Here is a 12273-nt window from a genome sequence, read left to right as displayed (position 1 = left end):
CATGCAGCAGGCCACCCCCCAGAGCTAGCATGCTTATGTCTGGAATGTCACATGAAAAGGAATGGATTTTTTAAAACATGTATACTGCTTGGTCTTATCCTACTTCCTACATCTGAGGCTTCAAGTCTTTCATCAAGTTTGGAAACTTTAAAGCCATTATCTCTTTGAATCACGCTTCTTTCACTCTCTGCTCCACTTCTGGAATCTCCATAAGGATCCTGTCATTCTGGCATCCATGTCTCGGCCTGCATCTTCATCTCTCTGTGCTGCCCTCAGGTCTGGGTGACGTCCTCAGGTCTACCTTTCCGTCTGTGAAGTCCGTCTCACATGGCACCTCATCTGATGTTAACCTATCCACTGAACATTTCATTTCAATGCAAACATTTTTCACTTCTATCAGTTCTATCTGATTCTTTTTCTGATCTCTTTGGATGGTGTCTTGTCCTTGTCTTGTATTTTCAATTCCTTTATTATGTTCTTCAATAGCTTTTCCGGGGTGGGGGGGTCGGGGCGCACCACCTGGCTTGCAGGATACTAGTTCCCTGACCAGGGACTGAACCTGCACCCTCAGCAGTGAAAGCCTGGAATCCTCATCACTGGACTGCCAGGGAATTCCCTTCAGTCGTTTTGAACGTATTGATTTTATAGTATCTTGCCAGCTGTTCTATCATTAGAAGTTCTTGGCTTGGCCGGGGGGAGGGGGCTGGGGGTGGGGGGGTTGAGTCCAGTTTATTGCATACATGGACTCTCACGCACTGCGGGTTTTCTCTCAAGTATTTAGTCATTGCGGATCACATGTTCATCTTCACGAAGGACTTTTTCTTTCCCTGTGGGGATCCTGTGTAATCAGGGTTGAGATCTTGTTCCTCCAGGAGAGGTTCTGTGCCTGCTTTTACACGGTCTCCCAGGGGTATCACTGACCCAGAGTTTCAGGTTCCCAATCCACACAGACAGTATAAATTCTAGTGTTAAACCAATAATATCATCAGTCTCTCCCTGGGGAACACTTTGCATTTTCTTTATTTTTCTTTTTTCTGCCCAGAGCCTTGGCTAAGCATGAGAAGCTGTTCTGTCGTCTCCCTGTACTGGTGGATGATTTTCTTTTTCTTGTCCACCTTTTTATTTCACACAAAGCCCTTTGATAGTCCTGACTTTACATGGAAGTTTCAGTTTCAGCTCCAGCCTCCAATTGGCCAGACCTCACCTATGTCTCCACAGATGTTAAAATTGAACCTTGAGGACTCCCCTGGTGGTGCAGTAGTTAAGAATCCGACTGCCAATGCAGGGGACATGGGTTCAAGCCCTGGTCCAGGAAGATCCCACATGCCGTGGTGCAACTAAGCCTGTGTGCCACAACTACTGAGCCTGTGTTCTAGGGCCCACATGCCACAACTACTGAACCCATGTGCTGCAATTACTGAAACCCATACGCCTAGAGCCTGTGTTCTGCAACAAGAGAAGCCACTGCAATGAGAAGCCTACACACCGCAATGAAGAGGAGACCCCACTCATTGCAACTAAAGAAAGACTGCACGCAGCAACGAAGACCCAACGCAGCCAAAAATAAAATTTTAAAAAATAATAAAGTTTGAAAAATACAAACTCAACCTTGAATGTTTATTACTCTAAAGAGAGGTCAGACACTCACCTGTCCCAACTCAGCTGCCAGAGTTGAGTGCCACTCTGGTTTTTCCTCTTCATTTTACCCCCTGAGGAGTCCTCTTATTTTTTTAGTACACAGCCCTGCACTTAGAAGGATATTTTAAATATTTAATCTAGTATTTCTAGGTGTCTCATGGTGGTCAGTTTTAGGTTATTACTAGAAACAAAAGTCTCTTGGCTCTGAGATGTCCTTTAGACCAGCTGGCTGGATTGATCCCTACTTATCCCTTCCTTCCCTCGAACACCTCTAATTCCATACACAAGACAAGGTTCTCAAACTTGATAGTGTACAAAACCAGCTTCTGGGTGCTTCCTAAACACACAGATTATTGGCAGCATGAGACCTGGATCAGGAGGACTAGGGTGGGGCCCAGGAATGTACATGCTTAACCAGCACTCCAGCTTTCTGGCCTAGGGAGTCCCAGGACCACACTTTGAAAACCACTGTCTAAGGTTTACTTCCCTTTCTTTGAGGTGGCTGAATTCTACTAGCAGTACCTGAACCACACCTAAAGGAACGCTGCTGGTCTCCATGCTGCAAGGCTTGAACCAGGAGACAGCAGTGCCAACACACCTAAGGTTCATGAGTTCTAGTCTAAGCTAGCCCAGAGCCACTCCGCTCAGCAGTCGAAGGGCAGAGGTGACGTCGGTGACGTGTCTTCCTGGACTCCAGGTTGTGGGGTTGTCAAGAAAGCAGGTCATTTACGCAGGCTTTACTCATCAAGACTTTGACATTTCTTGGGGAGAGGTGGACTGAATTTTACTTTTATACGAGGAAAGAAGGGTTTACTAGCAGATGGCTACTATACACAAAACTATAGACAGAATGGTTGATTCAATTAAGATATATATTTTTAGCATAGGCTGCCACCTTCTAGATGGGTTATGCTCCAAAGTGCCTCTGAAAATAGCTGTTTAGGATGTATCTTCCCACAGAAACATTATGAATAATGGTCAGTTTCCCAGACCAGCCCACCGAAACCTGTAAAGATAACAATTGTTCCCATTTAAAACCTATTCTATGCCAGAACTTTTACATATGTGATTTGATACAATTTTCAGAATAATTCAGAAAGGTAGACATTTGTGTCCCTGCCTTAGAGGTGAAGGGACTTGCCCATTGTCACATAGCTAGGCAGTGGCAGAGCCAGGCAGGTCTGGCTCCAAAGCCTGTATCCTTGTCACCATAGCTCATATTCTTAATAGAGGGTGAGCAGCAGGGTGGGGATATCCACCTGTCTCTCCTAAAACATCTTCCTTCCCCACACTGAGGAAGAAATGTTAGGGGAATGATAGAACCTCCACTGTAGACACATGTGACTCAAGACGTGATGTGTAACCAAGAAGATTTGTATCATTTCTTCACTGCGTCATACGGAGAAGCAGAGCAGGAAAGAATGCAAGATGACAGATTAGTAAACTGCTTACATTTTGATCTTTGAAAAAAACAAACTCCCTTGCATTTCATTTTACAAGTATGGAAAGCACCTTATTAGAAGTTCACCTTCATGGGACTTCCCTGGTGGCACAGTGGTTAAGAATCCATCTGCCAACAGGGGACACAGGTTCGATTCCTGGTCTGGGAAGATCCTACATGCTGAAGAACAAATAAGCCCGTGAGCCACAACTACTGAGCCCATGCACCACAACTACTGAGCCCATGCACCGCAACTAATGAAGCCTGCGGCCTAGAGCCCGTGCTCTGCAACAAGACAAGGCACCGCAAGGAGAAGCCCACGCACCACAGCAAAGAGTAGCCCCTGCTCATTGCAACTAGAGAGAGCCTGCACGCAGCAACAAAAACTCAATGCAGCCAAAAATAAATAAATAAAATAAATAAATCTTAAAAAAAAAAAAAGTTCACCTTCCTGCAAGCCCTGGAGAGCTAATGCACAGTATAGTGAATACAGACAACAATACTGTACTATAATCATCAAACCTGCTAAGAGACTTAATTATTCCAGCTACGAAAAAGAAATGCTAATTATGTAATGTGATAGACGTGCTAATTATTGTTACAATGGCAATCATATTACATTACATAAATGGATCAAATTAACATGTATGCCTTGAATTACACAATGTTATACGTCAAATGTATTTCAATCAACCAATCGAACCTCTCAAAAAAAAAAGAAAAAGACAGTTGGCTTTCCCCAGCTCTCCCTCTCTGACAGTGACCTCTGCAGTCCTGCTCTCCAGGACTCACCTTGTCGGCCAGCAGCTCCCTTATCTTGCTGGCCTGCAGGCGGAACCGGAAAAGCTGGGTCTCCAGGGCCAGGCAGCGCTTCTGCCAGTCCACACTGGTTCGGGTCTCCACCTTGAGTTCTGCCATGATGGAAGCAACGTCTGGAGATTCCAGGGAGTCCTGAGGACCAGCACACAGAGAGGGGAAAAGTAAGTGTGTGAGGAGGGGTTCTCTGAGGAAAGGAGGAGGAGACCAAAGGAGGACAGAGCAAACAAAGCGGGGGAAGGTAAGTGAGCCTTGCTCTCCCTCTGTCCCGTGGCCAGCTTTCTGAGCTCAGCGTGTCCTGTTCCATCACAGGATAGCTGTGCAACCTCAGGAAATCACAAAATCCAAGAAACCGCAAGAAGAATCTAGTCTCATTGTTACAGAAGTGAAAAGTAGGGCTCATTTGTTTTTCATTCAATTATGCATTTAACAAAAATGTGTTCATTCAACAAACATTTATGTGTCAGACACTGCTGAAGACACTGGAGATGCAAAGGGAAATGAGAGAGGCCTTCTTGTCTTTTCAAAGAACTCTTAGGAAAGTCTAATTGCAAAATCCCAATGTAGTTGCAATTGCTAATCAATACGCAGATAAATGGAAGCAGAGAAATGGAATGGACTATGCTGGGGGCAGGGTGTTTAGGGAAGGCTTAAAGGGGGTAACAGATTCATCCATGGTCACATGGCTAACTGGAGGCAGAACCCTGGTTCCCAGCTGAGTACTGATTCTCTGCAACTATATAGATTTTAGATGGGAAAAAAACGGAACGAAAATGTCATGCTTCAAATTTCCTTGACAATTTTCTATTTAGTTGGGATTTCATGTGTTGTCATCAAATCATCCCATTTTGGGACAGATTCCTTTAAGTTATAAAATGCAAACCAGAAAACTGGTATATATTTTGCTGTAGCTGCTGGAGAAAACCACAAGTCTTTAGAAAACATTTTACACAAACTCAGAACAAGCCAAGTAGACACCTATAATAGTCCCAGCCAGGGGAATTTACCCAGATGTTTCTTGGACATATTTTAGAGGAAAGAAACCTGGGTCGGGGATGAGAAAATGAAGAAGGGTTTATGAGTGTGTATGAGAAGGGAGATACAGGCGTGGAGGGGACACTGAGCAGAGAAGGGCTGGAAGACACATCCCTCACCAGGACTTTTTAAATCCCCCTTCTAAGGTGCTATTATTGCTATTGGCAACAAGCATAAATTTGGTCTGTCCCAAACCATGACATATGGTCTCCCTACTATCAGGTAATTTTAAAGAATGATTGTTAATTTTCTAGGTAGATAATATATTTTTAATTAAAAGAAAAATTTTTTTATTTTTTAACTTAAAAGTTTATTTATATATTTATTTGACCAAGCCATGAGGCATGCAGGATCTTAGTTCCCCAACGAGGGATCAAACCCATGGCCCCTGCACTGGGAGTGTGGAGTCTTAACCACTGGACTGCCAGGGAAGTCTCTGTTATTTATTATTTATTATTTAATTAATTAATTTTTTTGGCTGCTTCATGGGGTGTGTGGGATCTTAGTTCCCTGGCCAGGGATCAAGCCTGTGTCCCCTGCAGTGGAAGCGTGGAGCCTTAGGTTGATAATATTTTTTAAGGTCACCTGTTATAGATACACATGGCTTACAGGTGAAATGATATAATGCCTGGGGTTTGCTTTAAAACACTTCACCATAGGAGGTGAGGAGCTGGAAGGGAGGGAGAAACATGCAATAAGATTTGTCAAAATGTTGATAATTTTTAAAGCTAGGTGATGGGTATGCTGGTCTCTCTACTTGAATATATGCCTGGAATTTCCCATAATAAAAATTTGTCATTAGAGAACAGACTTGTAGTTGCCAAGGTAGGGGGAAGGATGGACTGGGAATCCGGGGTTAGTGGATGCAAACTATTACATTTAGAATGGATAAACAGCAAGGTCCTACCGTACAGCACAGGGAACTATATCCAATCTCCTGGGAAGATATAATGAAGAAGAATATAAAAAAAGAATGTATGCATGGGTATAACTGAGTCACTTTGCTATACAGCAGAAATTAGCACAACATTGTAAATCAACTATACTTCAATTTAAAAAAAGATTTGTAAAATGTCATTTTAAAAAAAATCTCCTTTCCCTTCTTCAGGAACCACATGGTCTCAGAAAACCCAGCCAACTCCTGTATGTCACCAAATATTACCCTGCAGCACCAGTGAGCCTGTCCTAGATGGGTTAACCACCAATATTGCTTCCCACTCACGTCTGACTTTTACAAAATCTTTCTCCCATTACACACCACAAACAGCTATTATTTATTGAGTCCTTACTATATGCCAGGCACGTGTGGCCTCTTTAATTTTCACGACAACCCATGAGGTGAGGGATGGGCACTCGTGCACACTCTCAGGTGAGGACACAGAGGAACAGAGAGTTCTGTAGCTGGTAAGCAGTAGGCCTGGGATTCTTATTCCAAAGTGCCTGTTTTTAGCCACTGTGCTCCTTACCCATCCAAAAACTGGAAAGAAATAGGATTTCACAAAGAGTGGGGTGGACTGTTAAGAATGAAATATTTTTTAGGATCTCTCAGGATCCTTGGCGCTAACACGAACCTATACCCAGATTTCCCAGGGATCTCAGGTCTCAAATATTCTGACACTCTAACCTCCATACGCATAGACATGTATCATGTGTCCTGACTTTTTGTTTAAAAAACAGGGTCCGTAGACCTGTAGAGAAAGGCCCAACAATTAAATCACTGATGGGTCAGGTGATGGAGTCTTTCGGTTCTGGGCTGCTCAGAACACTGGACACATGACCTCAGCTCTCCCAGAACTGTCATCCCAAACAATCAGACATTGTGACCTCCCAGCCATCCCCACCTCAAAAGACTGGGACCAACTGGAACGGGCAGGAAGACAAAAGACAAAAACAAAACATGACCTTCTCTGAGCTACGATCACAGCTGAAAAGATACAACAGAACCTTGTGGGGCCTCCACAGAAGGCCCGGAGGCTTCATGTTTGGTTTCCTTTGTCCTTTAAGGGGATTTTACTTTCCCTGTATAAGTTAAAAAAAAAAAAAAAAAAAAAAAAAAGTGGCAGATCCAAAGCTAGGACCTTGGAGTCTTACAACCTAGCCCAGGGCTAAGAATTAGCAGTAAAAGCACCCAAGTAAAACCAAAGGGGAGTGGAAACTCAATCCTTTTGTGCTGTTAAAAAAAAGTTTGGTGAATGTTAATTCCCTCATTGATTGTCAAAGCTGCAGCTCAAATTCCATGGGGGAGAGTAGAAACCCAAATTATCAAAATCTCCAGGGACTTTGGAAGTAAAATATGTCATTGGTCTCTGCCTTGCTGTGATACATGAGATTATACCTAGTCTGTAGGGAGCGCCTTCCCCGGGCCAGCATCTTTATGACATCAAGGTTTGAACCCATCAAGTGCTCTGCTTAATCCTCTCCCTGCCTTAGGGATGCTGGTGAGGGAGCTGGCACTCCTGTTAGGCTTGTCTCGGTATGTGAGGAAAGCTAAGAGGTTTCTAAGTGCATCTGGAGCAAGGTGCCTGCTGCCAAGCTAAGGCCCAGAGGCTCTTCCGAGAGAAGCAGGTGGCCAGGACTGCAGCTATATAACACAGGATGTTAAGGGAAGATACCAGTAAGTTGAACCTCAGCTGCTCAGTCACCTTGTACTTGTACCTCCCATAAATATTCGCAAAGATACACAGAAAGAACTGGCAGAATGGTCCTTAACTCTTCAGAGCATTGCTTTGTCAGGTGTTATTTCTCTCGTTACCCTCTCGATATCCCCGAGATGGAGGACAAGTGATATAATTCGCACTGGACAGATGAGAAAACTCAGCACATCTGTGACTTGCTTAGAGCTACAGAGCCAAGTAGTAGCAGAGCTGGGCCAAGAATCCTGATCTCCCAACATCTAAAACTGTCCTCTTTCCATGAAGATGCTTCCGTAGTGGTGGTAGAGTCTTTTTTTTTTAATAAATTTATTTATTTATTGGCTGCAATGGGCCTTCATTGCTGCGTGTGGGCTTTCTCTAGCTGTGGTGAGCGGGGGCTACTCTTCATTGTGGTGCACAGGCTTTTCATTGCAGTGGCTTCTCTTGCTGTGGAGCATGGGCTTTAGGCTCGCCGGCTTCAGTAGTTGTGGCATGTGGGCTCAATAGTTGTGGCTTGCAGGCTCTAGAGCACAGGATCAGTAGTTGCAGCACATGGGCTTAGTTGCTCCACGGCATGTGGCACCTTCCCAAACCAGGGCTTGAACCCGTGTCCCCTGTACTGGCAGGCGGATTCTCAACCACTGCGCCACCAGGGAAGTCCCAGTGGTGGTAGAGTCTTATGCTACCAGGCTCGCCTAACACAGATACAACATTAATGTGTTGTGTTAGATGGGGAAATGATATGAAGGTTGTGAGTTGGAGACAAACCCCAGCTCAGTGGTTTGTTTCATGTTTTATTCTGGAAAGCTTCAAACACACATAAGTAGGGAGAGCAGTACAATAAGTCCCCATGTGCCCTCCAGCCAGCTACCATGATCACCAACTCATAGCCACTCTTGTGAAAGCCACTTCTCTTGATTCCCACTGGTGCCCAGCGTGCTAAACAGCTTGGCAGGCAAGAGTCAAATGGTTGCCGTGGCCCTGGCACCTGCTTTGGAACCTCCCTAAGCCCTCCAGCACCCTGGACGGACACGGCCACAGAGGTTAGCAGAGATGTGCTCCAGGAGGTATGGGCTGCGGGTAGGATGGTGGTGAAAAGAGGGCACAGGAAGTTGTTAGGTGACTTCAGACTCTGGCCTGTATCAGAGAAAACACACACTTGACCTGGGATACCCCTGGCAAGTTTAGGGATCTGACCAGAAATCGACAAAATGCTAAGATTAAATTTAATTTAACCAACTTTTGTTAAGTGATTCCTATACGCAAGGCTGGGAACATAAAGATGAACAAAGATCCTGTGGCTTGTGAGGCCCAGGTCTACAGTGTGAATATCCTGGAACTTTCCTACAAAGAGGGCCAATCAGCACAAGTGCCTTAAGGAAAGAGGTCAGAGGTCACTACAGGAGGCATCAGAAAGTAACAGGGACTCTGCTCTGGGTACAGTTTCCACTAAACTCTCCTATGTCACCTCACTGTGGCTCATTTCCTGAGCGCAAGCACCGTTTGTGATTCCCACTTGCTAGCAGGGGGCTACCACATCTTCTGAAAAGTGCTCCGCAGATGAGGCTGACCACCTGCCCAACTGTGGGCAAGGAAGAACTCTGTGCCCCCTTTCTGGGGATGGAGCTGGGGGAGCTGGAGGGGACACAGGGGCACAGCTCCCTCCAATCTCGCACTGTCATCTGATCAAGCCAATAACATGCATTTTACCTCATTTGGGTGCTGAGTAAGCATCGTATTTCACAATGTTGGGGGAGACAGGAAAAGGTGAGCATGTTCCAGCTTTCTGGGATCACAATACCAAAAGGGGCTAAGAGAACCAGGAACAGCATCCCTTGAGACAAAACCAATAAGAAGAAATGGCAGACTGTAGTACTTAAGATCCTGAGCTCTGGTGCCAAATAGATCTGGATTTGAATACTGGTTCAAGCACGAATTAATCCTGTGAATTTCAATCATTTGCTTAACTTCTCTGAGTCTATTTGAAATTGAGGGAGATAATATTTGAAAAGGAAAGCAATAATATTAGGTTGAACCATATGAAACTGTCAACATTTAACCACTTTTGACCTTTAAAAATGGCAATTTCATAGACCACGCTATGTCGGATTTTTTTTTGAGAATTAAAGGAGGTATTACAAAAGCCTGACACGCAGGAAGCACTCAATAAATGACAGCTACTATCAACAAACAAAAGGCAAACCCACAGTGCCCTGGGCATACTAGGAGATGCGGCCCACAGATGTGCTCACCACCAGGTCAGAGAGGAGGTCAGGGGATTTTTAAAAATTATTTTATCTCTTTATTTTTGAATATTAAGCAAAAGAGTATATGGTACAAAATAAGTCTTCTTCCCACCCCTGTACTCCAGCCATAGCTTTCCCCAGAGGCAACTACTGTTACGGGGGTTTGTGTCTTTCAGTGCAAATACAAGCTCTTCAGTGCATATACAAGTATTCGTATATACGTTGCACACACATACACACACACACAAATAGTGGCACACTATACACACTGTACTTAATATAACACGGAGAGCTTCCTACATCTATCTATCTATCTATCTATCTACCCCATTCTCCCTTCATGCTTTCTAACAGCTTTATTGCATTCTATTGTATGACTATTACATGATTTCATTTGAGTCCCTAATTGACATTGGGTTGTTTTAAACCTTTTGCTAAAATGAACAATGCTGCAATGAATATTCAAAGCATAGACATCATTTCATACACATCAGAGTTTATCTGAAGGATAAAGTTCCAGAAATGGAATTGTAGGACTAAGGGATGTACATTTCTAAACGGCCAAATAGTCCAAATTGCCCTCCTCTGAGGCTATTCTAATTCATACTCCAGCCAGCAACACATGCCAGTTTCCCCCCAAAGGTGGTCAGTTTTGAATTTGTTTTTGACAGAAGGGAGAGACGGTTCACCTTGGCTGGCGAGAGAATGCAGGATGGTGGCTCAGCTGAAGTCACCTGGATCAGGGGTGAGGGAGTCCTGACACCTTAGGGTCAACAGGTAGAAAGTATGCTTCAACCCACAGGGAGCACCGTGTTCCGCACAGATACCCTCACAGAGCGAAGAAGGGGAGTCAAGAGTGCTCCTCTGGGAGCAGAGCAGAGTGGGAGGAACAATACCCCTTCCTGTAGCTGGTGGCTTCTGCAGAGGGCAGAAGGGGAGCCACGTTTTCTCAGCTCACTTGTTAGTATCAATGAGCTTGGGACCACCGGGTGTACCCCACCATAACCCAGCCCTGAGCAGGCCCCCTCAGCGGCCTGTGGGAGAGGGAGGGTGGTGCACATTTGGAATTTAGGAGGCTTCCGTTTGAGTCTTGCCTCCTCCACTTTTCAGCTATATGACCTTGGGCAAATCACACTTTTTCTGACTTCTAGTTTCCTCCTTTATAAAATGGGGATAACAACATGCAGAAACACTGGAAGTGATGTTTTATAAAGTGTTAAGTGATGTGACCATACACACAGTGTCTGCGGCATAGAAGACAGTCCAAAAAATTTAATGAGGGAACGAATGACTTTTCCATTGAAATTGTTATTAAAATGATCTTTCAAGCAGAAGTTTTGGCTGGAACTAAGGCTCTGTCCGGAAGAGTTTTATGAGGTGTATTCATAGTAAAAGCTTATGGAAGAGACGTCCCCTGGCAAGGACAAATCCACAGAGAGAGGATCTACTCCCAGATGAGGGTCTTCATTGCCTCTGCCACCTCCATTAAGGCCCCCTGCGCCCCGGTGATCGATTCCTCTCTAAGGCTCCTAGGATGCAAATCTCCCGGTGTCATTCGGCGCCCAACCGGTTTTCTTTTCCGTTTGGCTGACCTGCCTCTAGGAGTCAAGCCTAATCCATAAGGACCCGTAAGAGAACCATCCAGAAATCACAGAAGAGATAACCCGAGATGAGACGGGGAGGGGAGCGGGAGGAGTAAGAGCGCGCGAGAGCGAGGGAGAGAGTGGAAAGCCTTCAAGTTCGCTCCAAGGGCCCTTCCCGGGAGCAACTGGATCGAGCCGGCCCCAGACTCCGATCCTCTCCAGGAAGGCTACTCCTCGCCTCGCGGTGCGGGGTCCCCGAGCCTGACTCGCCGCTCCCAGCGCTCCTGGCTGCTGGGAGCTCGTTCCCAGGTAGAGAGAGGCACCTGCTCCGGAATCGCCCTCCGGTCAGAGGGAGCCGATCCTCTCCGCCCAACCGAACGCCCTCCCCAGCCAGCGAACTCCCGCCCCCACCCCGTCCCGCGCCCACCGCATCTGCGCCCGCGGGGCGCCGGGGGCCGCTCACCTCCAGCCGGCTCGGGGGCGTCGCCGCCGCGCACCGGGCACACGGGCGCCTCCCGCGCGCGTCCGCCGCTGACCTTGCGTCGATCGCGCCCGAGTCGGCAGCGGCCGCCGGGTCTCCGCGCCCGGGCGGCAGGGGTCGGGGTGGGCGGGGCAGGCCGGGCCGGGCCGGGAGGGGTGGCAGCCCGCGGGTTGCACAAAGCCGAGCCGACCGCGCAGCGCCCCGTTCAACGTCGCGCCGCGCCCCCTGGCCGCCCGCTCCCCGCCCGCTCCTTAAAGGCAGAGCGCCGGGCTCGGCTCCCGGCACGGCTCGCGGAGAGCCACAGGAAATGACCTCAGCAGGCTCCAGCCTCCCACCTCTCCGCACCGCTGGGCTCGTCCCTGGGGCGGCGGGGACGCCGGCGGGATCCCGGGGGCCGGGG

The 12273-nt window shown here is 46.7% G+C and overlaps 1 protein-coding gene across 1 annotated transcript in view; it reads right to left on the bottom strand.

Annotated features, from left to right (window-relative positions):
- The window catches only part of PLEKHH1 (pleckstrin homology, MyTH4 and FERM domain containing H1), a 51064-nt gene extending 39084 nt beyond the window's left edge, over positions 1-11980 (bottom strand). Inside the window, exons 1-2 of the mRNA XM_057733297.1 lie at positions 11856-11980; positions 3872-4030 (exon numbers count right to left, since the gene is read on the bottom strand). Of these exons, the coding sequence (XP_057589280.1) occupies positions 3872-3997 (126 nt within the window). The 5' untranslated portion in view covers positions 3998-4030; positions 11856-11980. The remainder of the gene's footprint in view (positions 1-3871; positions 4031-11855) is intronic.
- Between the last annotated feature and the right edge of the window lie 293 nt (positions 11981-12273).

This window comes from Hippopotamus amphibius, chromosome 4 (assembly GCF_030028045.1).
Source record: "Hippopotamus amphibius kiboko isolate mHipAmp2 chromosome 4, mHipAmp2.hap2, whole genome shotgun sequence".
Lineage (NCBI taxonomy): Eukaryota > Metazoa > Chordata > Mammalia > Artiodactyla > Hippopotamidae > Hippopotamus > Hippopotamus amphibius.
Note: the sequence above shows the minus strand (reverse complement) of the source record. Positions and strands in the feature narration are given on the sequence as shown.